We start from the raw sequence: 25,901 nt of genomic DNA on the forward strand, positions 1-25,901 counted from the left end.
TCAGCATCTAATGGCCCCAGTGCTGCATTTTTATTTGTATTTATTTTATTATTATTTATAATACTGATTATCACAAAAATGATCTATCCTGTTCTTTAAAGGGGTCCTATTATGCTCTTTTACAAAGTCTTGATTTTGTTTTGGGGGTTTACTAGAACAGGCTTTCATACTAGGTTGTTCGAAAAACACATTATTTTTCATATATTTTACATTATTGAAATACCTTTCTACCCAGTCTGGCATGAACAGCTGGAATAGTTCCTGTATCAAATGAATGCCCGCCTTCTGGAATATGAAATGTTCTGTGACTGGTTAGCTTGGCCAGCGTGTACTGTGATTGGTTAGCTGGGCCAGTGTGTGTTGTGATTTACAGCACTCGGCGCCTGGTTGGGAAATGTCCTGCCTCTCACCAAATCTGCCTGCTGTGAGCTTCAGTTTAAATATTTATCAAAATCAAATCAATTTGAGCTCGATTTAAACCCAGATGGTTTTAACCACTCTAAGCTCGTCTGTCTTGGGAACACTAGGGAGTCTCTGACATAGTGATAACACTCGTTGCCTTCTTTAGTGCAGCTCAACCAGGTCTCGTCCCATTTGGCGATTTTTAAAAAGTGACGTGACATTCAGCCAACTATGGTGACCCATAATAGCACCACTTTAAATTAAACAAAAATGTTGTGACAGCATTTGTTTCATAATATTGATTACCATAAAAGAATTTAAACTTGTCCTTCCAAAAATCAAGGTTACAGTGAGGCACTTACAATGATAGTGAATCGGGCCAGTTTTTGGAGGATTTAAAATAATTTAAAGGGGTCATATGATGTGATTTAAATTTTTCCTTTCTCTTTGGAGTGTTACAAGCTCTTGGTGTATAAAGAAGATCTGTAAAATTGCAAAGACTACAGTCTCAAATCCAAAGAGATATGCTTTATAAAAGTAAAGAGTCAACCACTCCTACCTAAAACAGCTCGTTCTAACACGCCCCCACATGTCTATGTCACGATGTGGGAATATTTGCATAATGCTGCCCAAATGTTCATGCAAAGAAAGAAGGCGTAACTTTTATTCTTGCTGTTAACGCCGCTGCCATGTTGTGAAGACGATGTGACGAGGACTGTTTCCTGTGAGAGTAGCCTACAATGCCGGTGTCTGTTTCTATAAAGTGGGGCAATTCTAACTTTGCAAGCACAGTCTGGTGCATCTGACTCACAGTCTGTAAGTACGTTTTCATATGTAAAAGATATTAGTTTTGTTATTTGATATTAGCGAGTTTTGAGCAGTGTAGAGTAACTGTTAAAGCTTGTTGTTTGTCGTTTCTCCGATTACAAATGCAGACATGGTTTTATGTTAACGCAGTGTGATACACAATGCAACGCGTAAAAACACAGTATAAGTCATTATAATCAGTAATTATGTCCCCACTGGATGCAACAAATGCCTCGTTTGTAGTTTATTGGTTTTGTCTCATCACGCCAGGACACACGGCATCACAGTGTTAAGGGGCGTAATATTTCCGTCACATGCTTGAGGCATTCAGCCAATCACAACGCACTGGATAACTGGCCAGTCAGCATACACCTCGTTTTTCAGAATGATGAGCTTTGTAAAAATCGACACGTTTCAGAAAGGCGGGGCATAGAGGAGCAACAATAATGTACAGTATGTGGAAAATAATATGTTTTTTAACCTTAAACCACATAAACACATTGCATTACACCAAACACACAATAATGTACTTTTTAGCAACAACATACAATCCCTGTAAAAGCAGAAATGTGAAGTTTATCATCTATAAAATACACATTAATTAGTATTATTACTAGTATTATTTGATCTTTAAAGCTGTTTAAATCCAAATTTTTAATAGGGTTTTAGGGTTAATGGCTTATGTTAACATAGTGACAAAGTAATATAAGTTATATATATGTGACCCTGGGCCACAAAACAAATTGAAATTGAGATTTATACATCATCTGGAAGCTGAATAAATTAGCTTTCCATTGATGTATGGTTTGTTAGGATAGGACAATATTTGGTCGAGAGACAGCTATTTGAAAATCTGGAATCTGAAGGTGCAAAAAAATCTAAATATTGAGAAAATCATCTTCAAAGTTGTCCAAATGAAGTTCTTAGCAATGCATATTACTAATCAAACATTAAGTTTTAATATATTTACATCAGGAAATTTACAAAATATCTTCATGGAACATGATCTTTACATAAAAGAAAAATCAATCATTTTGACCAATACAATGTTTTTTGGATATTGCTACAAATATACCCCAGAGACTTAAGACTGCATTTGTGGTCCAGGGTCACAAATAAAGCTGCATATATAACTTCACACAGAAAAGGTTAGTAAGAGATTTTTCCACACTGAAATCATGTCATGTTGTTTAAGTCTCGTGGCTGTACTATTGAGTTAGTTACAGTGAGGAAATTGCAATTTGGAGGGTTCAAACAGAAATGTAAAGCTTATAATTTCATTAATGCATCTACATTCATTAATCTGTGTGTTTTAAAAAGTTATTCAGGTAAAAGTTGGTCAAAAAAAATAGCGGGTCAATCAGATGCATTCTGGATAAGTATTTTGAGTGTCTTCTGTTCAATTATCCTGTGCTACATTATGCTGTTTTTAAGCAAGAATGCTTAAAATATGTTTGAACATTATACCAAACTAATGTACAATGTACATACAAGAGCAAGAGCAAAATCTGCTTCCTTGATGTGGCATCTTTAAATAATTCCTGCTGACTTGAGCTCAAACCTTGGACCATTCGGAGGCCTCCCAGATGGTGAGGCAGTGGCGTCCCTCGCAGTGCTGTACGCTGGCTGGTTTGGAGATCAGACAGTACAGGTCTCTGGTGGGGATGTACGTGCCATTTTGCAGCTGGTACACGCAGCCAACTTCCCTCTGCTGCAAGCCTTTCCCGCAGGTTACTGAACACTGCGCCCAATCGCCTGCCACCCACCTGAGAGAAGCAGAAAAAACAGCGAAGACATCAATACAACTGTTCTGTCATTATTAAAGTGTTACTTCACCCAAAAATGAAAATTAGCCCATGTTTTTCTCACCCTCAAAGCATCCTAGGTGTATATGACTTACTTATTTCAGACGAATCCAATCGGTGTTATATTAAGTATTATCCTTGCTCTTACAAGCATTAGAATGGTAGTAGGCGGGTGTTTTGTTCAGCAGTCCAAAAGTGGTCAAATAAAATGCAAACATAATAAAACGTGCCTCACCCGGCTCTGGGGTGGGGGGTGGTGAATAAAGGCCTCCTGTAGTGAATCCATGTGTTTTTGTAAGAAAAATATCCATATTTAAAATGTTTTAAACACTTTTCTCTCACTTCCGCTGACTGTAACACGTGCATGCCATTCCGCCGGTTATACGTGACGAACGCAGAAGCGTGGCGGAGAGACAGCAAAACAAAACGCCGGTCACAAATTAGAACCACAAAATGAGGATCTGTAAAGAAGAATGTAGGAGGATTTCAATATAAGCCAAGATGAGACTGGTTTTCCTTTGCTTAATTAAGGAAACTTTGCTTCCTTTGCTCCTGTAAACAAACCTGCAAGACTACACCAACATCCTACGTCATCCGCCAGAATGTCTAGCACGTACGACAGTCTGCGGAAGTGAGAGAAAAGTGTTTATAACATTTTAAATATGGATATTTTTCTTACAAAAAAGCATGGATTCACTACAGGAGGCCTTTATTCACCCCCTGGAGCCGGGTGAGGCATGTTTTAATAGGGATAGATGCACTTTATTTGACTACTTTTGGACTGTTGAACAAAAACACCCGCCTTCTCCCATTCTAACACTTGGACGAGTCAGGACAATTTTTTATATAACTCTGATTGTATTTGTCTGAAAGAAGAAAGTCATATACACCTAGGATAACTTGAGGGTAAGTAAAACATAGGCTAATTTTCATTTTTGGGTGAACTAACCCTTAAAGTCCTTATCAATATTCAATGCATTAAACTGTTGTGAAAGAGATCTGAAGTCTGAAAATTAACACGTGTACACTGAAACAAGTCCTTAAAGTCAAGCATTTGCAACCTTCTTTAATGTGATGAAAACACAGCCAACATCATAAGCCAGGAAACATCATAAAATCTGGATGTTTTAATCGTCAGTTTACAGTCTGACTGAAAATAGCAGATGATTATCTTTATTGTCACATAAGCAGTCATAAAATGCACTTGTGATTTACATGCAGAAAATCTCAACCGATGAAACAGAGAATAAAAATAGAGCTGTCTTTATTAACGTCTTAAACGACACAATGAAAGATGACAGAAAAGCATGTGGAAACCTACAGAAAGCTCTTCTGTCCCACACTCACAAGCACCAAAATCGATTTTACAGTTATAGACAGAAATAGAGGTGTGCAATTACTTTTCTAAGTGATCGGTCTTACATCATATACAATAAAAAGGGGTGAAAAAGTCCCTGAGAAGTACGCACTTGAGCCTTATCTACAGATCAGAATATCCACTTGGAACTGGGCTAATATGACACCCTAGAAATAACCTAGTAGTGTTGTTTCAGTGTTATTTATACACTAATTAATATTTAGTATTTATTGATGTTTTGATTAAACTTTTATTTTGATAAATTCAGTTTTCATTCTAATGTTAAAATTTGAGTAATTTTATTGTGCTTCTGTCATTTTTAAAAATTAAAAACTTTATTTCTTTTTAGCTTTTACTTGTACTTTTATTTATTTATTTTTGTATTTTATTACTCTTTGTACTTTTTTTTTTATTGTTTCAGATAGTTGACAAGGCAAAACTCCAAATTCTTTTAATTCTTTAGCACTTTTAAAGGGGTCATATGATGCAATTTCAAATTTTCCTTTCTCTTTGGAGTGTTATTAGCTCTTGGTGAATAAAGAAGATCTGTAAAGTTGCAAGACTAAAGTCTCAAATCCAAAGAGATATTCTTTATAAAAGTTGAGACTCGTCCACGCCCCCCTGAAACAGCTCATTCTAACACGCCCCCACATATCTACGTCAGTATGTGGGTAGATTTGCATAACACCGCCCAAATGTTCACGCAAAGAAAGAAGGTGTACCTTTTATTCTCGTTGTATTATTGTTGTTGCTGCCGCCAGGTCGTATAGACGCTGTGTGTTTCACTGTGAAAGCGAAACTACTTTGTTTGGCCTTCCAAAAGAGGACGATATCCGCTTCTTCATTCGCCTCTGCTCACTCAAGGCCACGGTGTGTGACGCTGTTTCATTGAGAAAGCTAAACTACTTTGTTGTTGCCTTCCAAAAGAAGACATGACTAGAAATCATGTTTATATCATGTTTATAATGGGTTTTATGTTTATGTCTCGTCGCTCCGGCTGGACAAGGCATCACAATACGTTAAGAGGCATAACATTTCCGTCACACGCTTGAGGCATTCGGCCAATCACAACACGCTGGACAGCTGGCCAATCAGAGCACACCTTCGCTTTTCAGAGCGATGAGACTTGTAAAAATCGACACGTTTCCGAAGGCGGGGCATAAAGAAGAAACAATAATGTACAGTATGTGGAAAATAATGTGGTTTTTTTTTTAACCTTAAACAGCATAAACACATTTCATTACACCAAATACACAAAATAATGCTCTTTTTAGCAGCATCATATGACCCCTATAATTTATTACTTTTTATTTTAATTTTATATACAGTAGTACTTTTTATTTGATTGTTGACAAGCAAAAACTCCAAATATTCATATATTCATAAATATTCAAATATTCAAATTTGTAGTTTAAGTTATCTAACATTAATATTTTATTTAATATAAACTATTTTTAATAATTTTAGTGTTAGTTAAAAATAACCCTGCAAACCAGATGCACAGTAGTGAGTTCTGCAAACAACCCTTTAAATTTTTTTTTACAAGATCTAAAAAGCCAGCTGACAATCTTATTTTTGTATTTTTAAATGATTTAAATACTAAATTAAGGCCCATTTACACCTAGTCATACAGTTTTAAACCACACAACAACTTGACTAAAGGACAAATAAAATATATAAAAACCAGCACAGAGGAACAACGTTGTTGGAAACACTTTTATAGTCCTTTTTTTTCTTCTCGGGCTGATGAATGATAAAAACACTGATAGCCAATCAGAATCCATCCTACTTTAAAGTGCCACATAACATACCTGAAAAACGAGCTTAGAATGAATATGATGTTATTCTCTATTGGCATGGACCTTAACATAGCTAGCATTATAATTATCGTTATTGTATAATTCTCACATTCCCGGGACAAACATATATCATCTGAAATGCTGTAGTTTATTGTTAAGGAGCATCTCTCTGATGCATGATACTTGAGGAAGAACATGCATCCATATTTCACAGGTGAGGCTTTCACCTGTACAGAGATGACCGCAACAGACCTGGTTACCAGTTTGGTTTAGAAGTCTTTTGTCATGGATTTGATGGGAACAATATCCACCATGAATCTGTTAAATCTACAAAGAGAGGAGTCCCAGACTCTGATCCCAAACCCATCGTGTTTGACTCCCTGTTGAGTTTTGTGTCAGCTGAAGACATAAAAACACAGCACAAACAGATACAGGTAAACCGGTCCGTTCTGAGAAGCTCTGGCGCTTCTGTTACCTGTATTGGCAGGGGTGGATGTTGCAGCGGCGGATCTGAGGCGCGGGTCTGTTCTCCACCTGACAATAGCTGTCGTTGACTTGAGTCATGGTCTTGTTAATGATTCTCATGCAGGAGACCACAGTCCTTCTCTCCCCTAAAACACAGCAACACATTTTTATTGGCATACTATACTTTCATAAAATTTATACTTTCATAGAGTACGTGACTTGAATATACTTACATTAATCAGTTTGAATGCTTTTTTTATGTGTGTTTTGTAAACATACAGACAGGATATGAGAGGAGATGTGTCATGCCGTAATCACAGTGAAATATCACTGTAACACAACTTCTTGCTTTTAATATTTTTGTAAAAAATAAAAACATTTTTAAAAATAACTCTCAGTGTAAACTATCTCATGTATTTACAGTAGATACCTGTCACAACTTAACACCAATGATTAATAAATAATAATAAATAATATTTAAACATATTAATTATGTGTTTTTTTTAAACTAGCATTAACAACTTTTTTAAAAGTTTAAACATTTAATAAATAATATTTAACATTTAAAAGTACTAATAAAATAAATAATACCATGGTATAGCCTCAGAGCCCGTGTTTCCCCGGCAGACTTCTGCCATTTCCAAGAGGGTTACAATAACCTCTAATCTTCCATATGCACCTTAACGGTTGTTCATATGTGTAACTGCTTCCGAAACCTCCTTCGGGAAGGATGGGGCTTCTGCAACGTTCCTGTTCCAAGTGGAACGGGTGGATTTTCCCAATGTTATCCCATCTCACTGAGTGGGTAGTGCTACGACAACAGTGACTGGCCTTCTTGTTGCAAGCCCTGGCCTACACCAAAAAGTGTCTCGGGCGGCTCGCACAGGACACTGGAAGGGGCAGCATCCATAGTGCTTTGGTTGGGATTCTCAATTTTACCGATGTGACGTTGAGAGTGACCAACTGAAGGGGAACATCTCGGTTACGTATTGTAACCCTCGTTCCTTGAAGGAGGGAATGGAGATGTCACGTCCCAATGCCACAGCTGCTGTACCAGCTGAGAGGCTGGGTCACCGGCTCGGCTCCTCGTCGATAACCTGATTATGCGTTACACCGGCTGCCTACTTATACTCACCCTGTGATCAGCGGCAGCTGGATGCAATAATCGCATGCCAATGTGCATTGGCTCGTTTAGTTTACACTCAAAGTGGACTGGTCTCTATGGCGAGATTCCCAATTCGTCGGTCACCGACGTGACGTCTCCGTTCCCTCCTTCAGGAAACGAGGGTTACAATACGTAACCGAGACGTTATATAATAATAATAATAATAATAATAATCATCATCATCCTCATCTTTATGGGAGCTTTGAGCCATCTGAGTTTACTAACAATCCACTGAGGATGTTAAAGTTTGGATTGAGTTGAGGGCTTTGGCAAGTGCTGCAGTGACTCTGTGCTGGGGGTGTTTAACCACAACAGGACAATCTGTGTTTTCTCTGGCACGTGTGAGCATTTGCACACGATCTGCTGCTGTCCACTCCACTTTCACCTACCAACCAGTCATGTCCCATTTCAGGTAATTGCAGAACAAAACATTTCTAATTATGGATAACAATACAAGGTTATTTCTAGTGGTCATCTATAGAGTCGGGGGTCCTTTATTGGTCATGACCAAATTAGCAGCCAGGGGAAGCAGTGACCCGTGTAACAGACGCTGAATTTGCCCAGGACCTTTAATTTGCTGTCAGTTCTTAATGTTGTTGTAGCTTGAGAAGGTGGCGACATGCCAGACTGTAGGATTAGTTATGTCATTAATTTTGTGTTGTTCTACGTTTGCCAAGAAAAACCGCAAGCAGTCGGAGACAGAGATTAATTCCTGCGAGCGGCGAGCGGTGAAGGGCAGCCTCAGAGACACAGAGACAAGAGCTCTGCTCCAAAACATAGTACGCTGCCTACTTAGTCAGCATTTTAGGCATCATATTTGTGTCCCAGATGCAAAGATTGTTCCAAAATGATGCTGCCTTTTTTTTTGGTGTAAAGCAGCATCACCTGTCATGAACAGTATGATTTATGGACAAAGCACTGCAATAAGCTAAATTCAACAAAATATATCACGGTGGTACATCTTGGGTTGAGTAAGATTTGTTTTTTTTTGTTTTTTTTTTACAAATGAATACCTTTGAAATTGATCAAAAGAGACAGTGAAGATAATGTTACAAAATATTATTTTTCAAAAAATGATGTTCTTTTGAACTTGCTATTCAACAAAGAATCCTGAAAAAACTATCACAGAAAGTACAAAAACATGAAGCAGCACAACTGTTTTCAACATTGATAATAATCAGAAATTATTCTTGAGCAGCAAATCAGCATATCAGAATGATTTCTGAAGGATCATGTGACACTGAAGACTGGAGTAATGATGCTGACAATTCAACTTAGCATCACAGAAATGAATGACAATATTCCACAATATTTCTGTTTTTACTGTTGTTGTTTTTTTTTTTTTATTAAAATAAATAATAAATGCAGCCTTGGTGAGCATAAGAGACTTGTGAAGAAAAACAATCACATCAACCCAAACTTTAAAATGGTAATGTATATTTAATTAAATCCTGAAAAATATTGATAAAATGGTTAAATATAATAAAAAGGAACTCATTTTATATAATATATGTGTGCTATGCATTTATTGCACCCCTGACTTTGCAACATGCAAACATAAAACTAGAGGGTATTGTTCTGAGGAGAGTTTTGACAAAACATTTCTGTATGTAAATTTAAGCAACTTACTTATCAGCTGTTGTTTTTTCGGAAGTTGCAAGTCCACTTTCCCTCCAAAAATCTGAAGGGGCTCATTAGTTTGAATGAGTGTGACATTACAGCCCCTTAACCATGGTTTCCAGGGCAACACACACTTACCCCAGAACAGTAGAGTACAGTAGAGTGTCCTTACTGTCTCCTATCTGAAAGAAATGCTCACTGAACACTCTCAGATGAAATTTCACACGCATTGCTGAATTTAGAGTTTAGATTTTCTGCCTAAATGTGGGTAGAAATACAGTTGAAATAGTGTTATCTCATTTAAAAAAAATCACTGGCTATTCATTTACTTATTGTTTGGACACCAATTACTGTAGCAAGTGCTGGGGAGTGACTCACAATATCACTTTGCGAATGAGCAATCTCTTGCTGATCCTTCAAGACTTTGCTAATCAGGACCTCGACAGCAAAGTAACGATACATTATGATCGAAACGTTTTGATATATAAAAGAGTTTAACCGTACTACTCATTGAACCTAAGTTTATGTAAATCTACTTCCACATTCATTTATTTAGATCTGCAGTGTGACAGTCCTTTACATAAACTACTGTTCAAATATTGGCGGTTTGGTATAAGATTGTTTCTAAACAGGTTTTAGTTTCTAAAGCTCACCAAGGCTGCATTTATTTGATCAAAAATACAGTAAAACAGTAATAAAGTAAGAAATATTAAAGTTAAAATAGTTTTTTGATTTGAATATATTTTAAAATGTAATTTATTCCTGTGATCAAAGCAGAATTTTCAGCATCATTACTCCAGTCTTCAGTGTCACATGATCCTTCAGAAATCATTCTGATATGCTGATTTGCTGCTCAAGAAACATTTATTATTATTATCAATTCTAAAAACAGTTGTGCTGCTTCATACTTTTATGGAAACCATGATACATTTTTTTCAGGATTTTTTGATGAATAGAAAGTTTAACCCTAAGAACAATGTGTATTTGGAATAAAAAACATCTTGTAACCTTTTGATCAATTTAATGCATCCTTGCTTAAATGAAAATTTTCATTTCTTTAAAAAAAATTAATCTTACTAACCCAACAGAAAGAGACATTTGAATGCAGGAGTCTCAATGTATTAGTGTTTTAAATAGTTTTAAATAACATTTTATGAATTATTTTACAATTATTGTGCATGCATATTAATTCATATTTGTACATTTTTATATTTTCAAATATTTGTATATTCAACAGTTCACTTCTTACACCACATAATTGCTTAATTGCTCTAGTAAAGGCAAAATATGTGAATAAAAATAACCAAAATCTGACAAAATTGTGACAAAAATCTGTTATGATGGAGGCGTCGTGACAACAGAGTTGAGGATCCAAATGCGACTTTATTATAGAGAGTGGTCAGACAGGTAGAGTCCAGTACCAGCAAACAATAATGTCCCAGGCAAAGACAAAGAGGAATCCGTAAACAGGCAAAGGTCAGGGCAGGCAGCAAAACATTTTGACACCGTTAATCACCAGATTCTCCTGTCCACCCTCAGAAAGATGGGCATCTCTGGAACCGCACTCCAGTGGCTTAACTCCTACCTTTCTGATAGATCCTTCATGGTGTTTTGGAGGGGTGAAGTTTCTAAGTCACAACAACTTGCTACTGGGGTTCCTCAAGGCTCAGTACTTGGACCGCTTCTCTTCTCCATCTACATGACGTCATTAGGATCTGTCATTCAGAAGCATGGCTTTTCCTATCACTGCTACACTGATGACACTCAACTCTACTTCTCATTCCAACCAGATGACCCGACAGTAGATGCTCGCATTTCAGCCTGTCTGAGTGACATTTTTAGCTGGATGAATGACCATCACCTTTCAGCTCAACCTTACTAAGACTGAACTGCTGGTGGTTCCAGCTAACCCATCATTTCATCACAACTTCTCTATACAGCTGGGTTTGTCAACCATAACTCCTTCCAGGACAGCCAGAAACCTATGAGTTGTGATGGATCATCAGTTAAGCTTCACAGACCATATTGCTACAACGACCTGGTCCTGCAGATTTGCCTTATACAACATTAGGAAGATTAGACCCTTCCTGTCAGAGCAAGCCACCCAACTTCTTGTCCAAGCTCTTGTTCTCTCCAGACTGGACTATTGCAATGCTCTCCTGGCGGGCCTTCCTGCATGTACTATCAAGCCTCTACAACTGATCCAGAATGCAGCTCATGTTACTCCTCTCCTCATCAGGTTACACTGGCTACCAGTAGCCGCTCGCATCAAATTCAAGGTACTGATGCTTGCCTACAAAACGACCACTGGCACGGCGCCAACTTACCTAAACTCACTAGTTCAATCTTATGCACCCTCCAGAAGTTTGCGCTCTGCAAGTGAACGATGCCTTGTGGTGCCATCCCCAAAGAGGTTCAAAATCACTCTCACTGACTTTTTCCTGGACTGCTCCCAGCTGGTGGAATGACCTCCCGATCTCAATTCGAACAGCTGAGTCTTTACTCATTTTCAAAAAACATCTAAAGACTCATCTTTTTCGCCTGCACTTAACCAACTAATACTAGTACTTACCTTTTTCTTTTTCTTTTTCTTGTCTATCATATAAAAAAAAAAAAAAAACCCTGGCTACGTGTTCTGTACTAGACTAACTGAGACTTGTCATAGCACTTGTATACCGTTGTTGTTCTCTCGTTGATCTGATTGTTTCTACTGTTCTCATTTGTAAGTCGCTTTGGATAAAAGCGTCTGCTAAATGATTAAATGTAAAATGTAAATGTAAAACAATCATAAACCAGATAAACAGTCCAAGGTCAAAAACAAGGAGGCAAGGCAAGGCAAGGCAAGGCAAGGCAAGGCAAGGCAAGGCAAGGCAAGGCAAGGCAAGGCAAGGCAAGGCAAGGCAAGGCAAGGCAAGGCAAGGCAAGGCAAAGAAACACGGATACAGGGAACAGGGTAGAGGCTACAATAATCAGCAAAGTGTGTGTGGATGTGTGCAACCTTTATAGTGCGAGACTGATGAGGTGATGAGAGACAGGTGATTGCAATTGATGAGGAGTCCTGGCAAAGGATTATGGGAAATGGAGTCCAGAGTGAAGTGGCAAGAGTCTGGAATGGAGTGCCCTCTAATGAAGCTCACAGGCACTCCAGCTAGAGATCGTGACACATGTTATAATACTATATACTTCACTACACTACACTATACTATAATACCTGTTATAACTTAAAATCTTGGCGCTCAAATGGTTAGGTTAATATTGTGTCCATGTCCATTTGTAAACTACCCAAATGCACACAACACAACTGAACAAAGAAATGCACTTATTAATCCCTTCTCAAATAATATTCTCTCAGTCTATGTTTCTAAAGGTGAGCGCTCGAGGTGAGTATTAGAGACAGATCCTGCTTCATCAACCCCAGCTGTATTAAAGTATGACACACATGTGCTGGCGTCATTAAACACATCATTATATACTTCAGTTCATAACTGGCTCGAAGGAATGATGCTGACCACAAAACAACCTCTATTTCATAGATGTGTCTAGAAGTTTCCAAAAACAGACACTGCAAATCTCATGTCAGCTTTTTAAGGCCAAAACATTGATTTGCAGCTCATGTCAAAAACATAAAGCTGTTCTATTCGACACAGAGAATGAAATGGCCTTAAAAAACCCAATGCATTACATTATTTAAGCAACAGCACTTAACAATTGCTTTAGAAACAGATTTAACTCAAGTTATTGTGCGTAAATACACACGCTGACACAACACTTCTCGCAGACAATGACACACCCTCAGGAAGCAATAACCACATAAAAGAAACAAGCAGAATTAGACAGGCCTCAATGTCGCCTTTTGGGTTATTTTATGCCTGTCTCGGTCTCAAGTAAATAATGCTTCCACTACATGTGACGACTTTCTCTGACAGCATTTAATTATGAAAGTTTAACTCCTTTGCGAGTCAGTTAATGCTGATATAATTTGTCAGACAGTCTCTTTTTGTAGCAGTAATTATTATTTTTGGGGCTTTAACCTGCTAGATATAATCACACAGCTGTCCTGACCGTAACAGTCACATGTCATCACAGGAATACAGCTGGACAGCTGACGCACGTTAACAGCTTCAACTGATAAGACTGAAAGGGAATTTAATGAGGAGAACTGGAAACTTTCCTGATCAGCTTCTGATACACTTTTAAAAATTTCTGAAAGGGAGTTTTTGCAAATCCCAAAATTAACAACCTCGGAGCTCGCAACAGTTCTGTTGTCAAGTTATTGTAAAAGATCACTTTCCCTATGGAGAGTTTTTACTTCCGTTTTGCATGGGTGTGGCTTCCTGTCTCATTCGCTTCCAGCTATTTTTAGCTGTACAAAACTACTCGTTTTGCAGAATGGAAAGATTCTTCAGGGAACCATTGTTGCCTTATGTTTTAGGAATGTACATGTGAGTGTAATGGCAGATGGTATTAAGAAAATAAACCCCTGAGGGATTGTGAGTGATGACCGGCACTGACCTCCTCCGCAGTGCACACTGCAGTCCTCCCAGCTGCTGTGAGTCCACAGGTACATGTGCTCTGGTTCCTTCACCGGACCACTGACGTTCTCCTGCGACTGGTTCAGGGCAACCGTGTACTCATAATGGATCCCATACGTCTGATCGTGGAAGAGCAGAACCTGAGAGAAAAATGGGATAAACGTGAGATGAAGAGCATTCAGGAACACTAGCCTCTGTTTATTAGCTTACGTGTTCTGTATTTTGTCCAAGATAATTCTTTAATTCAGCATGGAGGCATTAAACTGATCCAAAGTGGCAGTGAAGACATTTATAATGTTACAAAATTTTGTTCTTTTCAAATTTCTATTAATAATAAAAATCCTGTGTCAAAAAAAGATGTATCACAGTTTTCACAAAAATATGAATCAGCACAAGTGTTTTCAACATTGATAATAATCAGAAATGATTCCTGAGCAGCAAATCAGCATATTGCAATGATTTCTGAAGCATTATATGACACTGAAGACTGGAGTAATGATGCTGGACATTCAGCTTTGGATCACAAGAATATATTACATTTTAATATAATTATAATCACATAGAAAACAGTTATTTGTAATAATATTTCACAATTTTACTGTATTTCTGATTAAATAAGCAGCATTAGTAAGCAGAAGAGACTGTCATTAAAAGACATTAGAAAGTCATTAAAAAGTCCACCATTTTTGGGTGAACTACTGTATCCCTTTAAGACATTAAAAAGTCTTATAATGTCCCTAAAATTTTGATTTATTTATTATTTATACCAGATAGTTGAGGGCTTGAAAGTCAGCCCCCAAAAAGTTACAAAAACTATTTTTTCCCCCTGAAAATAATGTGGTCTAATGAATTATTCACAAAAAGACTAGGATTTTGCATTCAAAAGTTCATTTTGGATTTAATTTTGATTTTATTTCAGAATTTTTCTTGTGCTCAAAGCTAAATGGACATATTATGAGTCTAGTGATGAATAACTTCCCTGGCCTGAGCAAAGCTCAGAGCTGAACCCCACTACACACCTTGAGGAACCCCGACTGCTATTAATTACAAGCATAAGGAGGTGTCTGCATATGTTTGGCCATACAGTGCATCTCCAGAGGCTTGTGAACAGGCACAAGGTCTGATTTCAAGAGGCTACCAAAACGCCATGAGGAAAAAAGGATCACTTCCATTCATTCCCATAATCATTTCCAGGGACAGGATGAGACTCCAGCCTCCAGCACACCCTTTATCACAAGATCCATCTCATGAGAGCCGTTCTTCACAGACGGTGGAGGTTAACAGCCCCTCAGACCCCTCAAAAAGAGCCGTTTCACTGTCAGCCAGTGGCTAATGACATGAATGAAACTATACACAAGAAAACACAACCACACATTCAAAATACTCAACAAGCCCACCAACAGCAGATGAACAAAATATACAGTGAGTGAATCTCATGAAAACATGCCCTACTAACTTTTTACTCTAAAATCAAGACTATTTTTAGAGCCATTAACTTTTTTGCATTGAGACTTTATTTAATTATAATTCAACACATTTTCTACCAAGTTCTAGTAGTAATGTGTGCTGACATTTGGAGTTTTTTAATGATGGTTCCTTTTAGAATGTCTTCAAATAAAATTGTATAAATATAATCTTTTGTCATTTAAATCAGCATATAACAAATTCACTATAAAAAATACTCTCATGTTGTACAGAGCATTATTTAAATAATAAACTTGTATTTTACATTTTAGCAATATGAATGAGATTTTATACATTACTTGCATTGTTATGAAAATGATAAAAAAAAAAAAAAATTAATGGCAATAAAAATTGTCAAAAATGGCTTTTTTTATTTTTATAAAAATAATAATAATAATAATAATAATAATAATAAATAAAACTTTAAACTGAGACCATAATCCATAATAATGCTTCCTCCCACGAAAAAGTTGATCTCCTGTTTTCTCTCACAACAAAATCCATCCACATATTGTTTTAGAACTGTTTTGGACCATTTTCATAATAGGTGTTTGATCTGTGCATATTTCTCTCCCGATTCAGGTGAGACAACTTTTTTCACTGGAGAAGGCAATATTATGAATAAAAGACTCGCATTTTATTCAGAAACAATGGGTTAAAGTTATTACAAACATGCAGCTTTTCGCTTCACAGTATGTTAACTGATGGACTGGAGTGGTGTGGATTACTTGTGGATTATTGTGATGTCGTGGCCTAATGGTTAGAGAGTTTGATTGTTAGAGATTTTGTTTTGTTTTCGTGTGTTTGTGGGTTCGAGTCATCTGGTTTAATGGTTTGAGCACGGCACCGAACCCCCAACTGCTCCCCTGGTGCCACAGCAAAAATTGCTGCCCACTGCTCCGGGTGTGTGTTCACGGTGTGTGTGTGTTCACTGCTGTGTGTGTGCACTTTGGATGGGTTAAATGCAGAGCACGAATTCTGAGTATGGGTCACCATACTTGGCTGTATGTCACATCACTTGTCACTTTATCAGCTGTTTGGACTTTCATTCTGACGGCAGAGCATCCATTGGTGAAAAACTGATGTAATGCTACATTTTCCAAATCTGTTCTGATAAAGAAACAAACCCTTCTACATCTTAGATGGCCTGAGGGTGAGTACATTTTCAGCAATTTTTCATTTTTAGGTGAACTATTTCTTTAATTACGTATGCACCACATGCCACTGAAACATCACAAGTGAATATTCACACTCAGGGCAAGATCAGCACATATGGTTTATCTGACCCTGTGCATGCTACATATTTTTCTCACCTAATTGAGTATTTTGCATCTATTTTGTTAATCAAGGTCAGAAAAACACTCAATTTCTGACCTAAAGACGACCAGAGACACATTAGAAATTTAGCTTAAATATTCTAAATGGGTCTGAGAACACTCTGAGCGTTTGAAGTGGAGCATCTGTGTGCCAGAGGACATCTGAGAGGAAAGCTTCATCTAAAGCCTGCTTCACTGCTTAATTACACTAATTTGAGATCTCTCTCAAGGCACCTTCTGGCTCTCTGGACTAAACAAACCTTTATGCTATAAACTCTTGGTGACTGGGGGGAGTGGAGATTACAGGTCTATTCTCTTCATCATAAAGAGCTTTGAGGAGATATTAACTGAAACAACGTGCCTGGATTAGAGGATTAGAGAACTGACTTTCATTCCATAGTGAGCAGTAAAGTGCGTTTCTGCATTATTTTCTAAATTGTTTATCTTATCATGCATTAGATGGATGTCTTTGGCTATTGCTTAATTTAATTAACTGCTCATTATTTTTACTTCCCCTATAGTGAAAAATAAATATACTAAAATTTATTTGAAATACGTTTCCTTCATGCTAAGTTTTTTACAAATATAACATATTAATACCCTGCAACTGTACTTTTTTGGTATACTAAACTGGTATACTTAAAGTCTGCTAAATTAGAACAACTAATTTTGTACTTAATACACTTTAATTGTGAAGAAGTAGTGCTGAAGTGCAACTAACAATACACTGAAGTATATCTGATTGTGCAAAAGTGGAACTACTGCAAGTATACTTCAGGTACACTTTAAATATCTTGCATTTAAAAAAAATATATTATTCAAAAAACATGCAACCCTCATCGGTAGTGACATTAAAACACATTTTAGGCTTAATATTAAAAAAAAGTGCAAGCAGTACTCCAAATTAAGTTTAACTAAAATTTTCATATCAGTAAGTCTCGAGTGAAGACATTTTAACTATACTAAAGTATGAAATAAATGTGACATACATTTATATTTTTTTTAACTTGGGACATTTCTCCATTCCAGTGTTTTTGTTAACTAAATCTGAAACATTTTCTTTAATTAAAATAAAGCTGAAAAAAAAAAAAAAAAAAAAAAAAAAAAAAATATATATATATATATATATATATATATATATATATATATATATATATATATATATATAAATTAGACATATATATATATATATATATATATATATATAAATTAGACATATCTCACCCTAAACACAAATAAATTAAAGCAAACGTAAAAAAAAAAAAAATACAGATTTTTTTATTTTTTTACTTGAAAAAAACTCAACTCAGACCTCAGAAATTGCTAGTACATTTGTGACCATGGACCACAATACCAGTCTTAAGTGTTCCAATGATGTTTGGTTTATTAGGATCAGACAATATTTGGCCGAGATACAACTATTTGAAAATCTGGAATCTGATGGTGCAAAAAGTTTTGAAGTTGTCCAAATGAATTCTTAGCAATGCATTTTACTTATCAAAAATTCAGTTTTGATATATTTACAGTAGGAAATTTACAAAATATCTAAATGGAACACAACCTTTACTTAATATCCTAATGATTTTTGGCCTAAAAGAAAAATTGATAATTTTGACCCATACAATGTTTTTTTGGCTATTGCTAAAAATATACACCAGCGACTTAAGACTGGTTTTGTGGTACAGGGTCACATTTCAAATATAATTACAAAGAAATGGCAAGGAACACATTGGATTAAACGTGAAATTTAAAAAAAAAAAAAAAAAAAAAAAAAAAAAAAAAAAGGATTTTCTTGTAAAATGCTCTCCAATAATCTTTGTAAAATCACTTTTACACTGTAATAAACACAAAATTACTAAAAAATATTAAAATGAAAGCTGAAAATATAAAAAAGATAATTCAAAATATATTCAAAAATATTATAACAGTCTAAATAATAGTAACATTCTAGGCTCAAAACATCAACAGATGACTGAAGTAAAGCCGCACAGTCAAATGGTCCATCATATCAACTAAACTGTTTCCACAGCTATCTTGACTTGTCTATGTATGGAATGGGCAACCTGTGACTCAGAGCAAAGAAATAATGAGGACCCTGGAGAAAGAGCAGAAGAGCAAGAGGAAGAAGTGGAGTGGATGGAGGAGGAGGAGGAGAGGAAACGGGAGGAAAATGTAGGAAGTAGGAAGAACTATAAAAGGGGATGTAGGAGGAGGAGGAGAGAGCAAGAGAGGTGGCCAAAGAAACAAGTTCAAGTTAAGAGAGTACAGCATGGCACCAACAGCATGGGGTTTACTCCCAAGAATGCATGAACTGATAAAATGCATACCCTGAATGCAATGCAAGTTGAGAAAAAAGCATCTGCTAAATGCATAAATGTGAATGTAAATGTGTACAAAATGATTATTGTTCAGATGAGATTATATTCATTCATTTTGGCGAAAATGCCAATAGCCAGTTGTAAACTGCAAAAAATTATATTTATCCGCAGTGTTTTTTTTTTTTTTTCCAGTGCAAATATCTAAATATTCTTAAATCAAGATACATTTACATGAGCAGCAAAAAGACTTCAGATATTAAATCTAGTTTTCTGAAAAAAAAAGAAAAAGAAAATACATGCAAATTAATAAAATAAAAATAAATTCAAGGGGGAAAACAAGATCTTTCTGACCCCAGAACTGTCAGAAACTAAAATTTAAATAAAAAAGAACATTAGAAATGTTGCCTGAAATTAAATAACTACTAAAATTACTAAAAGTGAAATAAATACAAATGAATTAAAGTAAAACAGACAAAAAATTACACTGAAAAAAGTAAGATTTACTTTAAAGCAAATTTAACTTAAGCCACTTGAAGTAGTTTTTATAATAATTTTAAAGTAATGGAATTGAACACACTGAATTAGACATGGAAGGATTCATGTAAAAAAAAATGAAACATCCACTCACTTAAAGGGATAGTTCACCCAAAAATGAAAATTATGTCATTAATGACTCACCCTCATGTCGTTCCAAACCCGTGAGACCTCCGTTCATCTTCGGAACACAGTTTAAGATATTTTAGATTTAGTCCGAGAGCTTTCTGTTCCTCCATTGAGAATGTATGCACGGTATACTGTCCACGTCCAGAAAGGTAATAAAAACATCTTCAAAGTAGTCCATGTGACATCAGAGGGTCTGTTAGAATTTTTTGAAGCATCGAAAATACATTTTGGTCCAAAAATAGCAAAAACTACGACTTTATTCAGCGTTGTCTTCTCTCCCGGGTCTGTTATGAGCGCGTTCACCTCACATCCGGTTCGCGAACGAATCACTCGATGTAACCGGATCTTCTTGAACCAGTTCACCAAATCGAACTGAATCGTTTGAAACGGTTCGCGTCTACAATAAGCATTAATCCACAAATGACTTAAGCTGTTAGCACTCCCTCTGAGTTCAAATAAACCAATATCCCGGAGTAATTCATTTACTCAAACAGTACACTGACTGAACTGCTGTGAAGAGAGAATTGAAGATGAACACGAGCCGAGCCAGATAACGAACGAAACATTGACTCGTTCTCGAGTCAAGAACCGGTTGCATCGGTTTTCGGATCACTAGTAGTGATGGGAAGTGCTGTTCTTTTCTGCGAACCGGTTCTTTCGGACAGTTCGATTCAATAAACCGGTTGCCGAAAACGGTTCACCAGTTCTTTTGCGCTCGACGTAATGACTTCATTGGCGATGATGGCCTTGATTCAAGCCTTCGGTTTACCCGCGCTCATAACATTAGCACAGAATCAGTTCAGAATCAATCACCTAAAGAACCAGTTCGGTTCAGACGCGCTGTGTGTCAGTCTGAATCACGCATGCGCAGTATCATCAGCTCCTCGGTTCTCGAACCGGACGCGTCCGACAGAAACGGTTCTTGACTCGAGAACGAGTCAATGTTTCGTTCGTTATCTGGCTCGGCTCGTGTTCATCTTCAATTCTCTCTTCACAGCAGTTCAGTCAGTGTACTGTTTGAGTAAATGAATTACTCCGGGATATTGGTTTATTTGAACTCAGAGGGAGTGTCAGCCATGTTAAAAAAGTTAACAGCTTAAGTCATTTGTGGATTAATGCTTATTGTTGATGCGAACCCTTTCAAACGATTCAGTTCGATTAGGTGAACTGGTTCAAGAAGATCCGGTTACATCGAGTGATTCGTTCGCGAACCGGATATCACTGAACTGCAGTGTTGTGAACGCGTTCATAACAGACCCGGGAGAGAAGACAACGCTGAATAAAGTCGTAGTTTTTGCTATTTTTGGACCAAAATGTATTTTCGATGCTTCAAAAAATTCTAACAGACCCTCTGATGTCACATGGACTACTTTGAAGATGTTTTTTGATTACCTTTCTGGACGTGGACAGTATACCGTACATACATTCTCAATGGAGGAACAGAAAGCTCTTGGACTAAATCTAAAATATCTTAAACTGTGTTCCGAAGATGAACGGAGATCTTACTGGTTTGGAACGACATGAGGGTGAGTCATTAATGACATAATTTTCATTTTTGGGTGAACTATCCCTTTAAGAGACGTGAGTCATTAATGTATTTTTTTTTATTTTTGGGTGAATTATGCCTTTTGGAGTCATGATGATATTATTGAAATCTATGTTTGTGTAGTCATACGGGTGGAAAAGCAGCACTAGACATACATGAAGGTGAAGACATCAGGTTCAGCAGCAGCTCCGTCCCAAAAACATCTGCGTTACTGCTTTCAACACATTTTGCATGATCTGTTTTCCATTCAGTTTATGTGTTTGCTTTGGATTAGCAGACTGCCATGTTTTCCAAATATAAAATAACATGTTTTGTTAATCCTGAAGTTGTTCATGATGAAGACAAAATATGCCATAATTATACTCTAAATCAACTATTAACCAGGAGAACATGACAGTTACAGTCAGCATGAAATCAAAATCGCCCCCATTTACTTTCTTAAAGTGACAGTTTGCCCAAAAATGAAATTATTTATTCACTCTCATGTTGTTCCAAACCCATACGCTGTTATTTTTTCCAAAGATGCTTCATGCAGTTTTCTGCACAGAGCTTATAATAACCCAAAAAATTCTCAAAAAAATCCCAAAAGGTAGTTGACTTGCATACTATATTCCAAGTCTTCTGAAATCATCAAATGATATTATATGAGAAACTTTTCAAATTTGAATCTTCTGTATTATTCACAGAAAATCTTCCACACTGCTAGAGTAAGAATCAAAGATTAATTGAGAACTTGATGTAAAGTTTACTTTGCAAGTTAACTGTATTTAAATGGTGCAATTAAATAAAAAAACACATTAAAATTTCTATTTATATTAAATGCAATGAACTTTAAAGTGCTTTTTGACCCACTTAAGTAAGACTTCAGTACATCTTTATACTATATGTAATTTCATATTATGTAATAACACAATATGTCTGTCTGAAGTTGTTAATATGCTTTAAGACAAACCATGTGCAAATTAATCAAAATTTTCATTCTCTCAAAACTACAACATCTGGGCAGTAGAATTATATGGGTGTAGAATTATATACAAGCCATATGATTTTTTTTTTTTTTTTAAATACCGGTAGGTCATTTTGATTATCAAAGATTAGTTTTAAGACATAAAACTAAGTTAAAACAGATATTTGTTTTTGTCTCGTTGCGCTGGGACACACGGCATCACAGTATGGTAAGGGACATAATATATCCGTCACACGCTTGAGGTATTCGGCCAATCACAATGCACTGAGTAACTGGCCAATCAGCGTACACTTCGATTTTCAGAACGACGAGCTTTGTAAAAATCAAAGCATTTCAGAAAGGTGGGGCATAGAGGAGCAACAATAATGTACAGTATGTGGAGAATAATGTGTCTTTTGAACCTTAAACTACATAAACACATTGCATTACACCAAATATACAAAATAGTCTTCTTTTAGCAATGTCATATGACCCCTTTAAACTAAATATTTCAGATTTGAAGTACAATACAAGCACAGTGGAATGTGCATTCAATACAATTAAAAACAGAATGAAGAAATAAGAAGATATTCTGAAGAACATTTGAAACCACGGTAGAATGGGGGTGGGGGGGATACTATGGAAGTCAATGGCTACCATCCACTGTTTGGTTTCCAACATTTTTCAAAATGTCTCCTTTTGTGTTCAGCAGGTTTGGAACAACTTGAGGGTGAGTAAATTATGACAGAATATAATTTTTTGGGTGAACTATCATCCCGAGGTAACTAGAAATTACACAAGCTTCAGTCTGGATCCAGCCCTTCTGAAGTTCTGAGATGACCGAACACCTGAGAAGAGATGATGCCAACCCTTCAGAGGACCTCAGATGATGCCAACCCTGAACCAACATACAAAACTTCCTAATTTTGCTATAAATTTGATCGCAAAATATCATATTAATTGCTGCTGATAGAGTTCACCATCTGTTTGAATACGTCATTAACTAACTAAAAGATTTTTACTGTTCATTTATGCCATATGGACACCAACCTTAAGGGCTTTTCACACTGAACAGCAAAAAATTCTGCACAATGATGCTTTTGAATACAATAGATCCCTATTTGGCTATTCACACCAGGCGCGATCATTCATGGCGGGAAAAAGTGAATCGTTTTTTTCCGTCTTGTGTGTAGATTTTTTCCCCATTGTAAATGAGCTCTGCTGACCCCGCCCCTCTCTTCCGAGCTGCTCTCTGAGAGACAGTAAACTTTAGCTGCATTCATTGTGAACCTTTTAACTAGCATGTTTGGGCGATTTGCAAAGATTCATTTTAAAAAATCATATACTCACTTCTTCTGTAGGTGAAGCTGGATCACGAATGATTTGCGCAAACATAAATGTATTTACCTTTATTTATATAGCACTTTTAAAAATACAGAATGTGTCAAAGCAGCTTTACAGTATCAAATAGGAAAATTGTGTGTCCATAATGCAAAAGGACAATAGTAAACACTCAGTTTTCAGTTAAAGGCAATTCATCACCAGTGTTGGGCAAGTTACTCTGAAAATGTAATCAAATTACTGATTACTCATTTTAAAATTAATCACATTACTGTTCTGATTACTTTATTTCAAAAGTTATTAGTAATTAGTTACATTACTAGTTACATTACTTTTTTCTCCATGAAATTTATGAAATCCCATCATACACGCTCCCGATAAATATTTGCTATTAAAGCATCAACATTCACAGAACACTTATTTTTAACTAAAGCTAGCGGCTGCTTCGTGCATGGTTTGTCCTGGCAGAATGCCTGCAAAGAGCGCTGCATTTATAATCTCTAAAATACATCTCAGTTCATCGCAATCTCACAAATCTTTGTTATAACACAATAAACATATGCATAATAAATCTTTCATAATGTGTACAATTCGTGTGTTGTAATGAGAGGATTCGTGAGCATGCAAATTTCAGCACTGCATTCCTCAACGCAGCGAACAAGGTATAGCCTAAATAGAAACTCTGCATACGCTTGCACCTGTTAATCATTTATATTTTATATTAGTTCATGTTGCTTTTGTACAATAGATGAATAACAAATTATTTGTTTTAGATATTTTATGTTTAGACATTTCTATTTTGAGGGAGTCCTGTGAATCATTTTATTCTCCCGCATCCTGCACACACATGAGTGTCAACCCGCTCACACCAGCACTCGCCATCTTGTCCCGTGCCGCACTCTGTTGCGTCAGGTCTCGTGGGAAAAGGTCTCTAATCCACTGGCACTTGACTCAACAGTGTGTGTGCTACATCCTTTTTACAATCTCTAGATTATAAAACACTGCATACTTTCAGCAATGTAACGTAGCAGTAACGTATAGAGACCTCGGCTTGTAACTATACTCTAATTACCATTTTGAAAATTACAACACATTAAATTACTCCGTCACTAAAAAAATAATCAAATTACAGTAACGCATTACTGCCCAACACTGTTCATCATTGAATTCATCATCCAGCTCTGTGCAATCAAGTGGACGTTATCTGATTACGGAAATAAAATGTGAAGCGGATGGCTTTTTACACTGAATTAAGTATAAAATCACAGTTCAATAAGAAATGTGTAAAAGACAGTAAAGATCTAAGAAAGAATAAGGTGCATGTTAGTACGTAAAGAATTTACCATGAGGTGGAGTGGAGTCTTAGTGGGTCCCTTGGCAGACATTTTTTCCCATAGTCCTCTCCTCACGTAGCGGACCGTAGTGCCAGCAAGCTCAAACTCTCCTGGCAGCTCGATTTTCCAGTCATTGTTTATGGATCGCTTGCTGGAGTCCTTCAGAGCTGCACAAGTCAAACAAGAACATGTTTATCTAATTCATATTATACAAGCATCATTACAGAAAAGCTTTGGGATTCAGTTATCAAATATAACAAAATTATTTGATATTATTTAAATGCAAACTTCCTTGATTTTGATCTAGCAGACCTGATTCGGTAGATAACCTCAAAAAGGAGATTTTCGTAAAATACTGCCAATCATATTGTGTATAGTGCCATATTCATGCATACTTTATGAAGCTTATATTGCAAAGTCAATTGAAAAACATTCATTTATATCACTGAGACACTATTATATTTCTTATTTATTTCTTGAATTATTTTTTATTTTTAATTTTCTGATTCCATTTTAATTTTTAGTAATGTTGTGTTTTTGTCATTTTTATTAGTCTGTTTTTTATAGTGTTCTATATATTTGTATAGTATATATTTATACTATAATAACCCTGCTAGAATCACATACATTAGATTTCAATTTTATTTTAATATAGGATGCACAATAAAATATTCAACTTAAGCTTCTTAACTTTAAATTTGCTTGAAATTAATTTAATATTCATTTTTTGATTAAATCACATTCAGTTTTTCATAAAAATATTAAACAGATCGAAACCTCCTTTATACTGAGGAAAAGTTAATTTTGCAAATAATCAAGTAATGCATTTAATTTTCTTGTAAAACATACTCAAATGATCTGTTTTATATATTTGTTTGTTTGTTTGATGCAAAAAGATTTTTAGCATCAGTTTGATTGTACACTTTATGACTGCTAATAAGTTGAACCTCTGACTCATTAAAATAAATTAAATTGATGAATAAAAAACAATGAATAAGCTCATCAATTGTGGGCCAGCCGG

The 25,901-nt window shown here is 36.1% G+C and overlaps 1 protein-coding gene across 2 annotated transcripts in view; it reads right to left on the reverse strand.

Annotated features, from left to right (window-relative positions):
* adamts17 (ADAM metallopeptidase with thrombospondin type 1 motif, 17) overlaps positions 1–25,901 on the reverse strand; it is a 125,768-nt gene that overhangs the window by 22,552 nt on the left and 77,315 nt on the right. For both annotated transcript variants that reach the window (XM_042727308.1, XM_042727307.1), the window contains 4 exons: positions 24,890–25,047; positions 13,933–14,092; positions 6,646–6,781; positions 2,771–2,975 (listed from right to left, as the gene is read on the reverse strand). In XM_042727308.1, coding sequence (XP_042583242.1) covers positions 2,771–2,975; positions 6,646–6,781; positions 13,933–14,092; positions 24,890–25,047 — 659 coding nt within the window. The remainder of the gene's footprint in view (positions 1–2,770; positions 2,976–6,645; positions 6,782–13,932; positions 14,093–24,889; positions 25,048–25,901) is intronic.

The sequence above is a fragment of the Cyprinus carpio genome, chromosome B7 (genome assembly GCF_018340385.1).
Source record: "Cyprinus carpio isolate SPL01 chromosome B7, ASM1834038v1, whole genome shotgun sequence".
Classification (NCBI taxonomy): domain Eukaryota; kingdom Metazoa; phylum Chordata; class Actinopteri; order Cypriniformes; family Cyprinidae; genus Cyprinus; species Cyprinus carpio.